This window comes from Giraffa tippelskirchi, chromosome 3, assembly GCF_054371585.1.
Source record: "Giraffa tippelskirchi isolate mGirTip1 chromosome 3, T2T-mGirTip1v1.2.pri, whole genome shotgun sequence".
NCBI lineage: Eukaryota > Metazoa > Chordata > Mammalia > Artiodactyla > Giraffidae > Giraffa > Giraffa tippelskirchi.
Genome location: NC_137277.1, coordinates 29,490,457 through 29,507,377, shown reverse-complemented (window position 1 = coordinate 29,507,377; position 16,921 = coordinate 29,490,457). Strand labels below are relative to the sequence as shown.

At 44.0% G+C, this 16,921-nt stretch overlaps 1 protein-coding gene across 15 annotated transcripts in view; it reads left to right on the top strand.

The window, feature by feature from the left end:
- Nucleotides 1–16,921, top strand: part of LOC145543156 (zinc finger protein 292-like) — a 107,882-nt gene that overhangs the window by 47,914 nt on the left and 43,047 nt on the right. For 13 of the 15 annotated variants that reach the window (XR_014080494.1, XR_014080495.1, XR_014080499.1 and 10 more), the window contains exons 2-4: nucleotides 2,269–2,423; nucleotides 2,617–2,695; nucleotides 4,953–5,088. Coding sequence is in view for 9 of the 15 variants with exons in the window: in XM_081583777.1 (XP_081439903.1) it covers nucleotides 2,269–2,423; nucleotides 2,617–2,695; nucleotides 4,953–5,088 (370 nt within the window). In the remaining 6 variants the exon portion in view is untranslated. Of the gene's footprint in view, nucleotides 1–2,268; nucleotides 2,424–2,616; nucleotides 2,696–4,952; nucleotides 5,902–8,748; nucleotides 9,846–16,921 lie in introns of those variants that run through there. The other 2 variants (XM_081583784.1, XM_081583780.1) reach the window with 2 other exon arrangements.

Genomic DNA, 16,921 nt, shown 5'->3' with positions numbered 1-16,921 from the left:
TTGCAGATCACTCAACTTCATAAAACAAAATTAAGTGATCTTTAAGATCTATTCTGAGTCTGCGCAAAGAATATGAGTGATTATTCTGGAATTCCTGCCTGAAACGGAAGGTTTTGTATAGATTAAGGCAGTAGATATAAATAACTTTTAGTTGAAGAAAGCATAATTTATTAGCCAGTCATGTTGGGAATGCTTCCAGTTCCACAGTGGTTCTACTAATTTTAGTGTCTTGAGAGACAAGGGAAGCTCTACTATCAGTACACTAACGAGTTTGAATATCAACTGATAGTTTTGTAAAAATAGATATTTGTTTTTTAACCCAACTTTGAAACTTATTCCCCTGTAAGTGTCAATACGAGCGTGTCGTTAGTTTTCTTTTTCATACCGTCTCTTCATCTGCTGTGATCCTTTTCTTCTACCCTTTCCCCAGTTATTAATACACTTAGTTCCAGACTATTAAGCAGCCACCTAAGAGCTCTCTGCTTTTCACCAGAATCTGCTTTCTCTCTCTCTTTCTTCATCTATAAATGAGGTGAAAGTATATAATTTTTAAGGTGCTTTATGGTTCTAGCATTCTGTGATTTGTCAGTTATTTTTCTCATCAGTTCAGACCCTGATATACCTAAAATAACTCATCTTTGGTAATAACTAAAGTTAAGAAATTTTTCACCTGAGGACAGTAGAACTCAGTTATGCAAAGGAAAAAAGGTAATATATAAGTACCCTGTGCAGAGCCAGATACATCAAGAAATGTAGAGCCTGGGCAAAATGTATATATAGACATATAGTTTTTTAAGGGTTTTTTTTGGAAGAGGATTGATTGGGAGACAAGAAAAGGAAGAAACTTATAATTTCAAAACTTTTGGGAAGTCAGTACATTATTTTCTTTTCCAGGAAAAGTTAAAGCTATTACAAGATTGATTCATTACTGTAAGAGAACTAATAGGAGAAGCCTAAGTGTTTGATCAAACCCATATTAAGATTTGCCAGGCATGAAATTCCCTAGACATCTAAACTTTTTCCAGAAAAAGGAAAATAATATTTAATGATCTTCAGTAGAGAGACTGGTGCTAGGTGAAGTAAGAATTATATGCATTAGTTCAGTTTAGTTGCTCAGTCGTGTCTGACTCTTTGCAACCCCATAGACTGCAGCACTCCCGGCCTCCCTGTCCATTACCAACTCCCAGAGTTTACTCAAACTCTTGTCCATTGAGTCGGTGATGCCTTCCAACCATCTCATCCTCTGTCATCCCCTTCGCCTCCTGCCTTCAATCTTTCCCAGCACCAAGGTCTTTTCCAATGAGTCAGTTCTTCATATCAGGTGGCCAAAGTATTGGAGTTTCAGCTTCAGTCGTCCAATGAATCAGTCCTTCCAGTGAATATTCAGGACTGATCTCCTTTAGGATGGACTGGTTGGATCTCCTTGCAGTCCAAGGGACTCTCAGGAGTCTTCTCCAACACACAGTTCAAAAGCATCAATTCTTCTGTGCCAGTTTCTTCCATTTCTTCTGTAGGATAAACAGCATTTTATTTTTCCTTTTAATAATTTTGATGAGGTGAAATATTTGAACTCTTTACTTCATTAAGGAAGGAAGAGTGTTCTTTTAAAAAATAAGCACTTAAAAAAATAAAAAATAAGCACTTGATTATAAAAATTTCTTGAACTTATAATTATTCTTAAAATCTTTAATAGTGATTTTATGTATGTTGAACATCTTTAGATTGATTTTTTTAATGATAAAACTTGTCATAAAACTAATATGCAAATAATATTTTTAAAACTGAAAATACTTCATGTCTTTTCTGGCCATAATGTGATTTATTTATTGTTAGATGTTGAATTTTATGTTCCTTGCATGAAAAATAGAAAACATAAATATTTGAAATTCTTCACTGCATGCCTGCTCAAATATAACTTGCCGACACATCTCCTTTTTAAAATAACTTTTAAATCTCAGAAATTTGGGGGTGAAAGATGGCATTTTGACTGGGAAAGATAGAAGAGAATGCGTACACTATTTAAAACCAGACTTCATGAAATGATGCTATTTTTGGATGAATTAACACTATTATTTTCTCCTACAAAGAGCTGCTCGTTTATTGCTTTATTACTTTTAATATGTTAATCAGTATAAACTGCTTTTTGTTTTTATAAAATAAAGTTATTTTTCAAAATTTCCTAGGGAGGAAAGAAAAACAAAAAACAGTTGACTTGTCAATCTGTATTTTGATTTACATTGAATACTTTTTATTATTCCTTCCAAACAGACACTCCTTGAATATGCAGAGAAATGGAAAACTTCAGAAGATCCTTTACCTTTATTGGAGGTATACACAGTGGCTATCCAAAGTTACGTTAAAGCCCGACCTTATCTTACCTCTGAATGTGAAAATGTAGCTTTGGTTCTGGAGCGCTTGGCATTGTGAGTAAACTTTTGAGTAAATAAAAAACTTAGATTAAGCTTTTTGTTTTAACTCTGCATCTCAGGTCTTATGATAGTTTAATTTTAAATAGATTAGTTATGGAGAGTCTACTGATAATGTTAGAATTATTTATCTTATTTTACTTTAAATTTTAATAATTATTTGTATCCTTACAATTTTTTGTTTTTTTAGAAGCTGTGTTGAACTTTTGCTGTGTCTGCCTGTTGAATTATCTGATAAGCAGTGGGGGCAATTTCAGACACTGGTGCAGGTGAGAATATTTACCTACTAGATTTAACATAGGTATATTTTATGGTGATTTTCTTTATTCTGAATAAATTATTTAGTTAAAATTTAAAAGATTTAAGTGATGACAAACATTAATTGCTGTTCTTCTTAACAGTGATGACTTGCACATAGTCAGTACTCAGGATATTTATTAAATGAATATATACACTTAAGTAGATTGATTGAATATTGCACAGTTCTTTAAAATCAAATAATTAGAACTTTGCCACAGCAGTAAGAGAACACAAAAGAAAATGCCCTCATTTGTGTTTAGAAACAGTGTAATCACTGAAAATTGTGGTGTGCTTTATAAGAATTTAACATACCTCATTTAATCCTTATGAAAACTTTGTGGGGGTAGGTATATTTTTCCCATTTTAAAGGTGAGGAAACTGAGGCTCAATTCTACAGTATTTATTGGCCGATATTTAAACAGCTAATATCAGAGTAGTAATATGAACCAAGATTCTTTATTCCATAGCCCATACTTTTTCTCTTATATCTGAAAACACATGCTTTATCTCTTTTACTTAGTGCTGTTATTCTGATTATAAAAGTACTACATAGTTTAGCACTTAGTTGTTTTGGAGTATTTCAAGAATATTAAATTTTGTTTAAGCGCTAGATTGTGCTGGATATATTATAGCTTCAAGTAAATTTTGATTAATTGGTTAGTTTAAAAGAATGTTCCTGCCAGCTAATCTCAGAAAGTATAGTTGTCTCTCTATTCCTCTAGCCAGAGTTCTTAAAATACCTTTTGGCCTTATGTTTTTCCATAGAAGAAATATTAAAAGTAGATTAGTCTCAGATTTTAGAAGCATGTGAAATAAACTATAGTTAGGCAGAAAAGTCAACTTTTCTATTTTAATATTAAACATTAAAATCTATGTCGAGTGCAAAATTCTTGAAGATAGGATTCATGTCTTTATACCATAGGATTTCACATAGTATTTTACACATAGTAGATACTTAATAACTGTTGGAAGTGTCTTGTCCTGTTTGTCACATTGCAACTAACTTTTTGATCATGCAGTTGCTACTTCAGCATATCAATAACTTGTGTCTCGGGTTTTTTTCCCCAGCAAGTGGTTATTTTTAGGTAAATGATTGTTTCAGAACTATTTTCATAGTTTGGTACTCACATACACTCTACCACAGAATTAATTAAGTAGATAGTTTATATGCAAATATAATACTGAATTCCTCATACTAATTTTGTTTGTCAACATCAGGTAAACTTTGAAACTTTCTTTTTGAAACAATAGCACTGCTTGATACTTTTTCATGTGGGTTAATAAGAAGGAAATAACTAAATCCCAGTATGGTAGCTCTCAGCAGTTGCTCAAAAAAAAAAAATCTTAAGGCACTTGAACTTGTTTCAGTGAGATTTTTATGGTTTTGAGGAATAGATTTTTAATACAAACATAGCATGAGCTTTAAGAGTTTCCATGACATTTTGCTTTCATTTCAGAGCTTCTTCGGGCTTATTTTATACCAGCTTAACTACATTTATTTTATTTTGCCTGTGTTTTAACTAAACATTTCTCTACCCCACTAGAGGATAAGCCCCATATTCGCAGGGACTAGCTGCTCTTCCCTGGTACTTTGCCCACAGAAATTCTCAGTAAACATTTTCTGAATTGAATTAAAATTGTTGGTCTTTTGTGGCCTGAAAAATACGCCAGTTGCACGAACACTTGGAAACAAGTAAGCAAGGTTCAGTGTCAGCTTTAATAGAATATTGCTAAGACTATGCAGTCTTACAAATGTATGAAAAGTCATACATATAGTTGTTTTCATAAGTCCCTTTTATTGAAATACGTGTATAGAAGTTGTCATTTAGGCATTGATGTAAATTTGTCATCTGTTAATGGTAAAGTTTTTTGGAAAATTTTTTTACTAACAGAGGATATAAAATGTATAAATAAGGTCTTTCATGCTATGGATATTCTGATAGCTTCCTCGAGAAATAACTTTGCTGTTGGTTTAGATCTTGGGGAAAAATAATATGAACTTATTTCTAGAAATATATTTTATTTATTTAAAATTTATGATTAGTAAAATTCTTATTCTTGAGATTCATCTTTAAAAATCAGAAGGATGCAGCACTTTGTAATGTGACATGAAAATTTTAAGATTAAAGTCTTATTTTTCAGAAGTTTAGTATTATATTTAAAGGCTGATAAGCTTGCTTTTGAAAATCTGTTGTAATTCTTTGGATGTTTATTTAATATTTATAGGTAGCTCATGAAAAGCTGATGGAGAATGGCAGCTGTGAATTGCATTTTTTAGCTACTCTAGCTCAAGAGACTGGGGTGTGGAAAAACCCGGTACTGTGCACTATTCTTTCCCAGGAACCATTGGATAAGGATAAAGGTAAATTTTCTAGAGAGAAGAGAGAAAGAAAAAAGAATCATTAGACTAGAGAAAATAAGTACTTAAAATTGTTTTGATATAATCCCAGAATATTTCAGGAAGGACCATTTTATTTAAATTTTATATGAGGTGCTTGAGGCCCTTCACCTTTTTTTTAATTGGGGGAAGATGTATTTATAGGATTATGTAATCTTAGGGTAACAGAGAAACTCAGTTTTTTTCTCAACATTATTTCATCAGAGGAATCCCCTCTGTAACATCCTGACAGGTGGCAATCTAGCTTATATTTGATAACTTATTTGACAGATGAAGAAGCAAAAGTAGGGTAGTGAAATGATTTTTCTCAAAATAGGTAAGAAATTAATGCTAGTAACTCGAAAGTCTTCTATCTCTAAGATTAGTACTCTTTCTCAACCATTTTGTTCTCAGACTTATTTTATCCTGCTTTGTTATTATTATATGAGCTTAGGCAATAAAGATCCCAGTTAAACTCAAACTGACAGGTATCCTACTAGAAGTAGATGGCTAAATCACTAATATGTATAACACTTAATGTTCAGAGTTCAAAAACTGTATGTGCTGTGAAGAAGAGCGCATATTATTATCTTTGGTATTTTCTTGAGATTATTTAGGAAAGTGCTCAGATTTCACCCTAAGTTTTCCCAAGGTATTTAACTAGAGAAATAAATAAGCTTCTTCCATTGTTTATTGTCGCTTTTCTAGTTGGTTGATGGCAAAGCTTAGGCATTTTGCTATGTGGTAGCAATTTCTGAAGGCTCTGAGAAAGGAATAAATTCATGTTTGTTAACTCTATCTCCTAGTCAAGACTTTGTTAATGAGCACCTCCTACTTGTGCCTATAATTATGCAAATGTGACCAGGAGGAAGTGGGCACCATCTAGAACTAGGCAAGGGACTGCATTCCTCCAGGCACCAGCTGAATATTCTGCACTTCAAAATGGGGACCCTTTCCTCTTACCCTTGCCTTTCTGAAGCAAGAAGTTACTCAGATGGAAACATGCGAACAATACGCAAAGTGTGCCTCTGTTCAGAATCCAATCTTTAGAATGTTATTGATAGTCAATTCTAGATGATTTTTTCATTTCCTAAGAAAGTTATTCTTCTTGCCTTTCTCCTACTTTTCCTTCTTTATTTCCTTTCTGTTGAACTGGACTAGTAGCTGTGGCTTGTCCGGAACACCTTTCTGTTATAATACACCCAAAAGTAGAGTCTGTCATTATTGCTTTGCCAGTGGGGTGGCTCTAGAGGGGGGTACTTAATAGTCAAAGGCAGAAAGCATGCTGCTCAGTGCTACTTGCCCGGTCATCTCACTGTGTTTTAATGTTTTTAGAAGTGGGAACCCAGAGGGTGGGTGTGTATACTCATGGTGACCCCACTGCCCAGGCAGCGCACAGGCATATGTGTCACCTGACAATTCTGAGTTGATTTGTGTGGACAGTGGAGCAGGCTCTTTGAAACTAGGATTGTCTCTCCACATTGCCATTTCTCTACCTACCTCTGCATTCAGCCTCTCTTGGCTAAGCTCAAACACCTTTGGGCTGGAGAAGGGCCTGAGGCGGGCAAGGGATAAGGAAGGGATAAGGAAGAATCATATCACCTTCCGCACAGCACAGCCTTCACCCAGAGCATTGTTCAGGAGCAGAGAAGGCAAGAAAGGGAGGGAGGAGCAGAGACAAGATTTCGAACTGGAATTGCCGTGGATGGGTGTGCTCTGCCAGCTGTAGGGGGAGCTCCCCATAGAGGACTGGGGTCCTTCCTATAGAAAAATAGGTGGATGGATGACATAGGAAATGTCCAGGAATACATTCCTCATTCTCTCCCAAATATCTTTCCTGCCAAGGCTTAAAGTTTTACCGTTAGAGATTTTTTGTGTCCTGTTGCCTCTCCCTTTGAAGAAAAATTTTTTTCATTATAAATGTTAAATTAGAAGATTCAAAGAAGATTTGTAACACACCCTCACAACCTCCAAAGCACTCCACTTTTTAAAATCATAATCATGACCTTTATTTTGGACTGAATGGTCCAAGGCACCCACTTTTTCTTTTTGGCTGTGCTGGGTCTTCACTGCTGCACAGGCTTTTCTCTAGTTGCCACCAGTAGGGGCTTACTGTCTAGTTGCAGCAGGCTTCTCAATGTGGTGGCTTCTCTTGTTGTGGAGCTGGGTTTTAGGGCACACAGGCTTCAGTAGTTGTGGCACGTGGGCTCAGTAGCTGAGGTTCCTGGACTCGAGAGCATAGCCTCAGTCGTCGTGCTGCAAAGAGACTTGGTTGCTCCACGGCACGTGGGATCGTCCTGGACCAAGTATTGAACCCACATCTCCTGCACCGGCAGGCGAATTCTTTACCACTGAGCCACCAGAGACTCCTGCAAAGCACTCATTTTTTCATACATATTTTGATATGTTTCTCTCCCATCTTTTCTATTGTTTTCACGCATAGCTGTAAGTCCCCCCTGTGTGAGATTCTGTGACCCACTTTCCCCAGTTAGCTTCAGTCCTAGTTCGGTCTGATGCTCTGAAAAGGTCAAGTATATATCACCAAGTACCAGTGAATACCATGACGTTGAGGAAATTACTTACCTTTCTAAACTTCAGTGTCCTTCCTGTGGAGTGGGGACAGTGATGCCCAACGCGATAACTCACGGCACCCTGGAGCCAAATCAGAGAGAGAGGGAGAGTTAAGGCCAGTTCAGAAGAGTAGGGATAGGACGGATGGGAGTGGTCAGAACAGAACTATTTACAATGAGACCATAGCCAAGAAGGCTGGGTCACAGGGAGTGGGGGAGGCCCAGGCAGAGGGACAGGGAGCACTCCCACACCAGTCCTGTTGGGTCCTCCCTGGGACCAGCTCTCCTGAGCAGCCATGTCTCATGCCTCAAGCTTGGTCTGGGCACAGGTGCCTTCCCTTGGAGCCCGCTGGCATCACCCGCCCCACTTCCTGTTGGGTTGAGGCCATTTCCAGTGCAGCCCTGAGGGTGATCAGAGGGAGATGGCCAGCCTGGAATTCCTTATTTCCACTTGCTCACAGCCAGGTGGTGAACTCAGAGGATTGTGTGAGTGCTGGCCTCTGCCTGGGGCCCTGGGCTTGACTTGGGAGCCCTAGGGACCTGGGGCCAGACAAGGGTGAATGGCTCCTGGGGATTTGCTTCAGGCAGGGTGGCCTGGTCTGGGGGCAGGGTTGGGGGGAGGATGAAGAGATGTGAAGCTGGATTGGATACAGCCTCCGCAAGTTGTTTGGATCACTCGTTTGTGATCGCCACAGTGTGTGCGCATGTGCGCGTGCATGTGCAGGGGGGACCAGGAGAACTGCACCCTAAGCCGTGGCTGCCTTGGGCTGGTTCATAGAGACAGGTAGCTGCACGTGGATGTCTAAGAATGCTCCTCTTGCATCCCTGTGTGAACGTGCAGGTCCGGGAGCAGCTGTGGGTCTGCCGAGGAATTTAGACAGCCATGGGGGAGGTGTGGGGGGAGTCTGTGTCACTGAATGCCTGGACTTGAGTTGTAGAGTGTCAAGGGGTGTGTGTGTGTGCGTGCGCGCGCGCACACACGTGCGATGGGGCATGTGTCTGGGTATGGGAGGGGGTGTGTCTGTGAGCATGCATTGTGTCAAAATAACACAATCTAGTATTTCTATCTCTGCAGCCGCATAAAAAGGCCAACAGACCCGAGTTACAAGCTGGCAACAACACATATTACCTGAGCACCTACTATGTGCTGGGCCCTATTCCAGGCCCTGGAGATACAGAAAGAAATAAAACTCAGGGCCTCCGCCTGCTCCCCGTCTTGAGGAGCTCCCAGGGCAGAGGGTGAGGTGGGAGGAACAAATCATTATGGTCAAGGCTCTAAGCCCCGAGGGCTGCCCCTTGTGTCCTTCCTCAGGGGTCCCACAATATCCCAACTGTGGAGATGATCTGTTTTCACTGCCATCTCCTCCTCCAGACTAGAGCCCCGTAATACTCTGTAAGGATGAATTATGCCAAGGCCCCTGTGAGTTGGGGTGTCTGGGTTGCCCTCAGCCAGCTGTGACCAATCATGAGCCGCAACCAGTGCGACAGTCCCACTAGGCTGGGCTCAACTCTTGCTTCCACTACTTACAGCTGGGTCACATGCACCAGCTACTTAAGTTTCCTGAGCCTCAGTTAACTCATCTGTGCAATGGATATAATGATGGCTCACTAACCTCACAGGAGGCCTGAGACTTCAGTGAGACATGTGCTGGGCCCAAGGATGGCATCCCAAACACTGGCTGGTGGAGTGGAGGCTCAAGAACTTCCTTCTGAGTCTGGGATTAGCAGATGCAAACTATTACATACAGAATGGATAAACAAGGTCCTACTGTCTAGTACAGATGGGCTTCCCAGATGGCACTAGTGGTAAAGGACTCACCTGCCAATGAGACAGGAGACAGGAGACTCGGTTTTGATCCCTGAGTTGGGAAGATCCCTTGGAGAAGGAAATGGCAACCCACTCCCACTCCAATATTTTTGCCTGGAGAATCTCATAGACAGAGGAGCCTGGCAGTCTACAGTCCATAGGGCTGCAAAGAATCAGACACGACTGAAGTGACTTAGCATGCACGTATAGTACAGGGAACTATATTCAGTATCCTGTGATAAACCATCATGGAAAGAATATAAAAAAGAATGTACATGTATCTAGAACTGAATTACTTTGCTCTACAGTAGAAATTAATACAACATTGTAAATTAACTATACTTCAATAAAACGTCTTAGAAAAAGAGAGAACTTCCTCCTGGATATTTCCATGTGTATCTCAGCATCCAGTCACTGATGTCCTTGGTGAATCTTTAGTGTTTTCTCCAATTTCCCTGCCTTACAGCCTTAACCGTCAACAGGTAAACTTTCCTGAAACATTGAAAATGTGTCACTTTGGGAGAGTGTGCCTCACCCCGCCCTTGCTCCAGGCACACACATGCTTGTTTGTGCTTGTGTATATATGGCGGGGGCCCACGGGCATAAGGACTGGAGGGGCAGCTGGGACAGCTCCCTCCTCATCTGCCTGAATTCAGGTGCCCACTGGGGTGGTTGGGGCCTGGTGGGGGTCCTTCTTCCTCTCTGACTCACACTGGTCCAGCTTGAGCTTCGTTGAGCCTGGTTCAAGGTCTTACCAGTGGTATGCTGGAGCCAGTTGCAACTGGTTTGCAGAACCACCTGAGCAAATCTCTTCCTAACTCCTTAGATCAAGGGTGATGCCACATCAGTAACTTGAAATCACCCACGGTGGCAATATTTGCAGCAGGGAATTGGCAAATGCTATTAGCCCGATTCCCACCCACCCGGCAAAGCAGCACACCCCTGTCTGCAGTTTTAACAACCCCTGATTTGAGTGCCAGCACCTGTTAGGCATTTGGCATCATTTTTTTTATTTTGCTTTTTTGGCCACGCCACGCTGCTTGCAGAATCTTAGTTCCCCCACCAGGGATTGAAGCTGCGCTCTTGGCAGTCAAAGTGGGAAATCCTAATCACTGGGCCTTCAGGGAATTCCCATGGCATCACTCTTATTTGCACAAAAATCCTGAGAGCTATTTATTATCGTCCCCATTTCATATCTGAGGTTTATAATTTCCATGATTTGAATTCAGGTCTCTGCCCACCACACTGGACTATATGCCTCAATACACAGAACCGTGGGATGTGATATCGCTGGCAGAGTTGTTAAAGATTGTTGGTTAACCGCTACCCTTATTGGACAGGAAAACTGAGCTCAGAGAGGCTCACTATAGCTGGGGCTTCCTCTGTTAACATGGCAGCTCCCATCTTCCCCCAGCCTCCCAGAGCCTTTGTGTCCACAAAGCCAAGGTCGCTGTCACCTGATGTTCTGCATACATGGTTGATTTTTTGGAAACTTTACATTCAGATCTTGACATTCAGTGTGAGTTATGTTTTGTTTTGCTCGATTTGACCCAGTATTCAATACTCTCAAAAACATATTAAACACTGATGGGGTGATTTGTTGTGTGTCTCCCTCCCAGCTGGGAGCCACCTATTGCCTTGGTCACTGCATTTTCACTGCAGGAATTGGGATTAGACTTAAAAAAAAAGAAAAAAGAAAAGAATAAGCAAGGCAGAGCTATATGGCCCCAAACTGAACATATTCATTCTGTCTGGCAGAAGTTCTGGGGTCTATGCACTTTGGAAAGTAAGTTCCTTCCCCACCCCGTCCCAGGCTCTGCCTGCCCCACTGACCAGAGAACCTGGATTTTTGTTCCATGAACATCAACTAATGCTCAGTGAGGCCTCCTCCCCGACAGTCTCTAGTTTAGAAACTGGGCTCCCTCACCCCGCTTCCACGCTGACCATGGGAACCCCCGTCCGAGGACACCCTTAGCATTTTTCCTGTGTCCACAGCCGGCCCTCCCTCAGTGTCACGGAGCTGGGCCAGAGGGACCCGCACCGACCCGACCCGGCTGGAGAGTGGATGAGACACGACTTCCCAGGCTCCAGGCGCCTCTCTCCTTTTACGCCCCGACCCCTTGTTCCTTGGGGGAGGGTATCCTGCGGGTACCTCCACCCCGCCCGGAGAGGCAAAAGCTCCCTGGTCCCCGCATCGTACCCCCATCCTTGCCTCTCCAATCCCCGGGGCCTTCAGCCGCCCAGTCCCCCGACCCGCACTACATCAGGTGAGCGCTCACCTGGGGAGGGTGGGCAGGGGGCCGAGAGGCGGGGTGGGGGCGGACCTGGAGAGGTGGCCCCACCCTCAGAGGGGCGGGGAAAGTCGGCAGGGCCAATGAGGCGGGGGGCTCGCCGCTCGGGGGTGGGTGCCTCCAGCGCCGCTCCCTCCCCCACTCCCCGCTCCGCCCCGCTTGGGTTTCAAGCCCCGCGGGCGGCTGGTGGCGGCGCTGCGAGCGCTGCGCGGCGCGAGGAGATGCGACTGGGCTCCGCGCCGCCGGCATCATGCGCCCCCCGCCCGCGCTGGCCCTGGCCGCGCTTTGCCTGCTGGCGCTGCCCGCCGCCGCCTACTTCGGGTCAATGCCCGCCGCGCCCCGGCCCGCCTGCCTCCCCCTCCTCCCGCTGCAGCAAAGCCAACTTTTCCCTTCCGCTGGCCCCGGTGAGATCTCGAACTCAGACCTTAGTACCCAACCCCATCTCGGGGTTGGGAGTTAGTGCCCAGAACTCCTCTGGCTTCCCGGACTGCGTCCGGATCGCACCTTCCAGCGTCCGAACTCTGGTCCCCTTCACCTCCGCTTTTCTCACCCAGTCCTGTCCGAGACCTCATCCCGCCCACTAAGCCTGGTCTCGGATCCCGGCTCAAGCTCCGGGACTCTGCAGGCGTCTCGGACCTGGTGCCTGTGCGCCCCGGCGCGCCCTGCCCCTGCCCGTCCAAGGAGTCCCTCCCACGCTCGGACGTCCTCTCCGATCCTCACTTGTGCCCTGTCCGTCCCCATCCTGGGCTCTGTCCAGCCACCAATCCTTGCCTGGGGCTCCCTTCACACCTTCTGCCTTAGACCTGCGGAGCTGAGACCCGGAGGGCTGGCTGGATGGGTGGAGTGGGTTGTTACCGAGGTCGGGGGAGGGGATCGCGCTGATCCAAAAGGGATGGAGGAACCTTCGTCGGACCGTGGGGAGAGGAGGAGGGAACCGTCTGTGGGGGAAACCCAACCAAATCTCAGACCTGGCGTCGGGTGAATTCTCAGGAGAATGACGAAGAGAGTAAGGGGGAGATGGTGTACAGGATTGGAAAAGGAAGCTCCGAGTTGAGGGTGACTCTGGGAAGAGAAAGGGTGGGGCCGGGCAGTGTTTGGAGAGCAAGTTACAGGGTAACTGACCCTCCTTCTCTGAACCTGAATTGCAAGGATTTGGTATAGGAGTCGGGGTCGTGGGTGTGAAGGGACTTTCCTGACCTCCCCTCAAAGCCTGCTCTAAATATATACAGTGTGTTTCTTTAAATCATGGCACTTTTTGTGATCCTCACCCAAATCAAGGTGAGGCTTACAGTCTGACCCAAGCAAAGGCAAAAGCAAGCAAGCCAGCAAAACCTAAAAAACATAAACCACCAAGCAAGTGACCTGCCAGAGACTGCTCTTATGGACCTGGCAGGGAGGAGCAAATAAGGGTCAGAGAAGGTCTGAGAGGTCCCGCACAGGAATAGGGCTGTGGGCTAATTTCCAGGTCATGACCCCTGGTTAAAACATGCCTTGGCTGTGGGCAATAGCCTCTCTTGAAACATATAGGGGGTAGGGTGGGAGTGATGTCAGCCCAGACCCTACGGCTCTGGGCTCAGCTTGCTGGGAAGACCGCTTAGTCTCTGGCCTCAGTGTCCTCTTTTGTACAAAGAAGGGGCTGAACTTGGTGTGACTGAGCTCCTCTATCTGCTCTCTGTCAAGAGCAGCGTACATTCATGTTGTTTCCCAATGATTTCAGGCTTGGAAAGGCACTGTTGCTGCCTCAGCAGGCAGGATAAAATGGTCAGGCACAGTCTGTGGGTTCAATCCCCAATCCATCTACTTGCTAACTGTGTGAGTTTGGCTAAATCACTTAACCTCTCTGTACCTCAGTTTCTTATCTGTAAAATGAGGAGAATAGTGCTTATTTCATATGAGTATCATGTGAGTGGGGCTTCCCTGGGGGCTCAGTAGTAAAGAATCCATCTGATCCCCTGGAGAAGATAGTGGCAACCCACTCCAGTATTCTTGCTTGGTAAATCCACAGACAGAGGAGCCTGGCGGGTCATACATAGTCCATCGAGTCACAAAGCAGTTGGACACAACTTAGCGACTAAACAACAGTAAATTGTGTGTTAGTACACATAAAGCACTTAGAACAAGGTCTTTGTGGTTGTTTAGACCCTGACCCAGGGTCTCCTGCGTTGCAGGCAGATTCCTTTGCCACCAGGGAAGCCTGAACAGGGTATAGCATATAGTAAATGCACAACTAATGCTACTAATTATTAAGGAGATGAGGTAGAGTGTCTTGATATTTCAATTCTGACAGGGGTTTCTGAGCTGGAATGGAGTGGAGTGGTGGGCAAATGATACCTGCAGCCTCTTGGATATAAGCTCATTTTCACAATCCTTTTGTTTGCTTGGGCTCAAGGGTTGAAGATGGGGCAAGGGCCGGGTGAGATGGGAGGAGAGGGGCTCTAGGAAGCTGAGACCACCCAGGCTGGTGTGGTTGGAAGGGAAAGGAGTTTGTGGCAGTGCCCAGGGTTAGAATTTGAGGGCTGTAAGCAACAGGGCAGTCTTGGAAATGAAAAGGGAAATCATAGATCGAGCATGAATTGGGGCTGAGATGGATCATATGAATGTGAGCCCCTCTTCCAAGTTGTGAGCGCCACTGGACACAGCTGGCAGAATGCACTCAAGCCACCATCACCCCAGTCTGGGGAGGAGGACACATTCTCAGAGATTAAGATAAAACTGGGGCTTCGTGCTGTTATGTGTTTGGTCTGAGAGAACGGACAGGAATGAGCCTAAATTCTCCCTGAGGAAGCCCTGTTATGACTCAGTCAGGCTAGGTTTTCCATCCTACTATTTGAATTTGCTCTCTGGAAGGAATCTGTATCAGTCATTCACACTGTAGTAAGAATAAGAGGTGCTTCTCCCTTCTCTAGAAGGATGTCCCTTCTCTGCATTTGAAACCTCATTTCTGACTATAAGATCAAGTGTTTTGTCATCCTGATAAAATAAAATTCAAACATCAGGAGAACAGGTAAGGCCAATCTTCTTGGGGTTTTTTAAATCATAGAATCAGACTTAAGAGTTGGAAGTGACCCCAAAGTTTCTCTGGTCTAACTCCCTGCTTCAAGCAGGTCATGTATTATTCCTGTTTTTCAGATGAAGGGACCATCATCCCCAAGTCAGTGATCCAGCAACTGCTTCTGGTGTTTTTCCATGAGTCTAGCACCTAATTCTGGTGATGCTGATAGTATTAGTACCATTAGTATTACAGTTTACAAATAATCTTCTTATTCAGCCCCTCTGTCATCTGATCCTCAGACCCATTCTTGAGATATACAGGATGGATGTAAATAGTTTTCAAAAGGAAGCAGAGGGTGAGAAAGTTTCAATGACTCACTCTGTGTCACACAGCAAGCTAGTGGGAGAGGCAGCATAGAAATCACGTCCCGCTGCCAGTCTGGGCTCTTCGTCTGACAGAGAGCATTAGCTACCAGAGCTAATACCATGTGGTCATCCAGGAGAGCCACAGCTGCCAAGGAGCTGCGGAGGGTGAAGTGGCTAGAGGGTTGCCCCCCTCTCCTACTTGGTTAACTCTGTTAGACACTCTTGGCTGTTGTGGGTTGGGTGGGGCCCCAACATTCTCCTCTGTCCTCAACAGTGAGATAGGATGCTATGAACTCTGCTCAGGTATCACGTAGGCTCCCATAGTTGGCATGATGACAGTGGGATGGGAGGTAGAAAGGTTCGTCCTAACTCGGACCACTCTCTGTGCTGTCCATGGTCAAGTCACTTGCCTCCAAGGTCTTTAGCATCTGGAGGGCCTAAGGTTCCCTAACCAGACGGCTCTGGCTTGGAAGTCTAGGATTGCTCAAGAGTTCATGTTTTGGCTCAGTTGGCTTGGGAATTCTGAAAATATTAACTTCTGCGGTGTTTTATAAATGAATACTCACTGTATTATGTGGTGAGCTGAGAATACGATAAGCCTTGTCATCCAATTCAGTCTTTAAGTCATGAATTTTGTGCCCAGAAATAGTTAACGTGGATGCAATTGTTAAAACTGTAATTGACTCTGCTGGTGCTTTGTATATGTGTGGCCTCCGCACTGTTTGTGTTTCTTTCCTGTCTAAGGATAGTATAGATAGGTTTAGGAAAGCGCGATCTTAAGTAGTAGCTCAGATGGTAAAGAATCCGCTTGCAGTGCAGGAGACCTGGGTTCGATTCCTGGCTCAGGAAGATCCCTTGGAGAAGGGAATGGCAACCCACTCCAGTATTCTTGCTTGGAGAATCCTATGGACAGAGGAGCCTGGGTGGCTATAGTCCACGGGGTGAAAAAGAGTCGAACATGACTGAGCAACTAACACTGATCACTGATCTTTGCCTCTTGCCAGCTGTGTGACCTCAGGCACGTCTTCACGTTTCTGAGCTTTGGGTGATGATAATTCCCATCCTAAAGGCTTAAAGGTGTGAGGCTTGAGACAATGAATGAAAGGGCCTGACAGGGTGCCTGGCACGTACTAAGTGCTCAGTATGGGCTCACTCTTGGTGGCTCCTGGTATTCTCATTATCTTCTTGGGTTGTAGAGGTGTCATCATTGCGAAGAAGCAAGATACAACCTTAATTTTTTTTCTCAAAACCAACATCACACACAATGAAATGCATACATTCTAAGTGCATGATTTGGGTTTTAATGAATGTATGCTTCCGTGTAAGCACCACCTCAATTACTATACGGAACTGCACCATCATCTCAAAGGACTCCTCGTGTTCGTTTGCAGTCAACACTCCCCCACCGGCCCCAGGTCACCACTTCCTTGCTTTCTGTCACTTGAGATAGTTTTGCCCATTGTAGAATTTCATATAAATGGAATCATAGGGTATATAGCCTTTTGAGTCTGAATTCTTTTGTGCAAAATAATGTTTTTGAGATTATCCACATGGTGGAATGTATCAGTAGCACTTTCCTTTTTTTCTTGCTGAGTAGTATCCTATTGTTTGGATGTACCACAATTTGTTTATTCATTCACCAGTTGATGGACATGTGGATTGTTTCCAGTTTGGGGCTCTTCCAAACAAACATTCACGTACATCCCTTTTAGTGGACAGATGTTTTTATTTCTCTTGGATATGTATCTAGGACTGGATTTCTGGATCATATGGTATATATATGTTTAACTTTA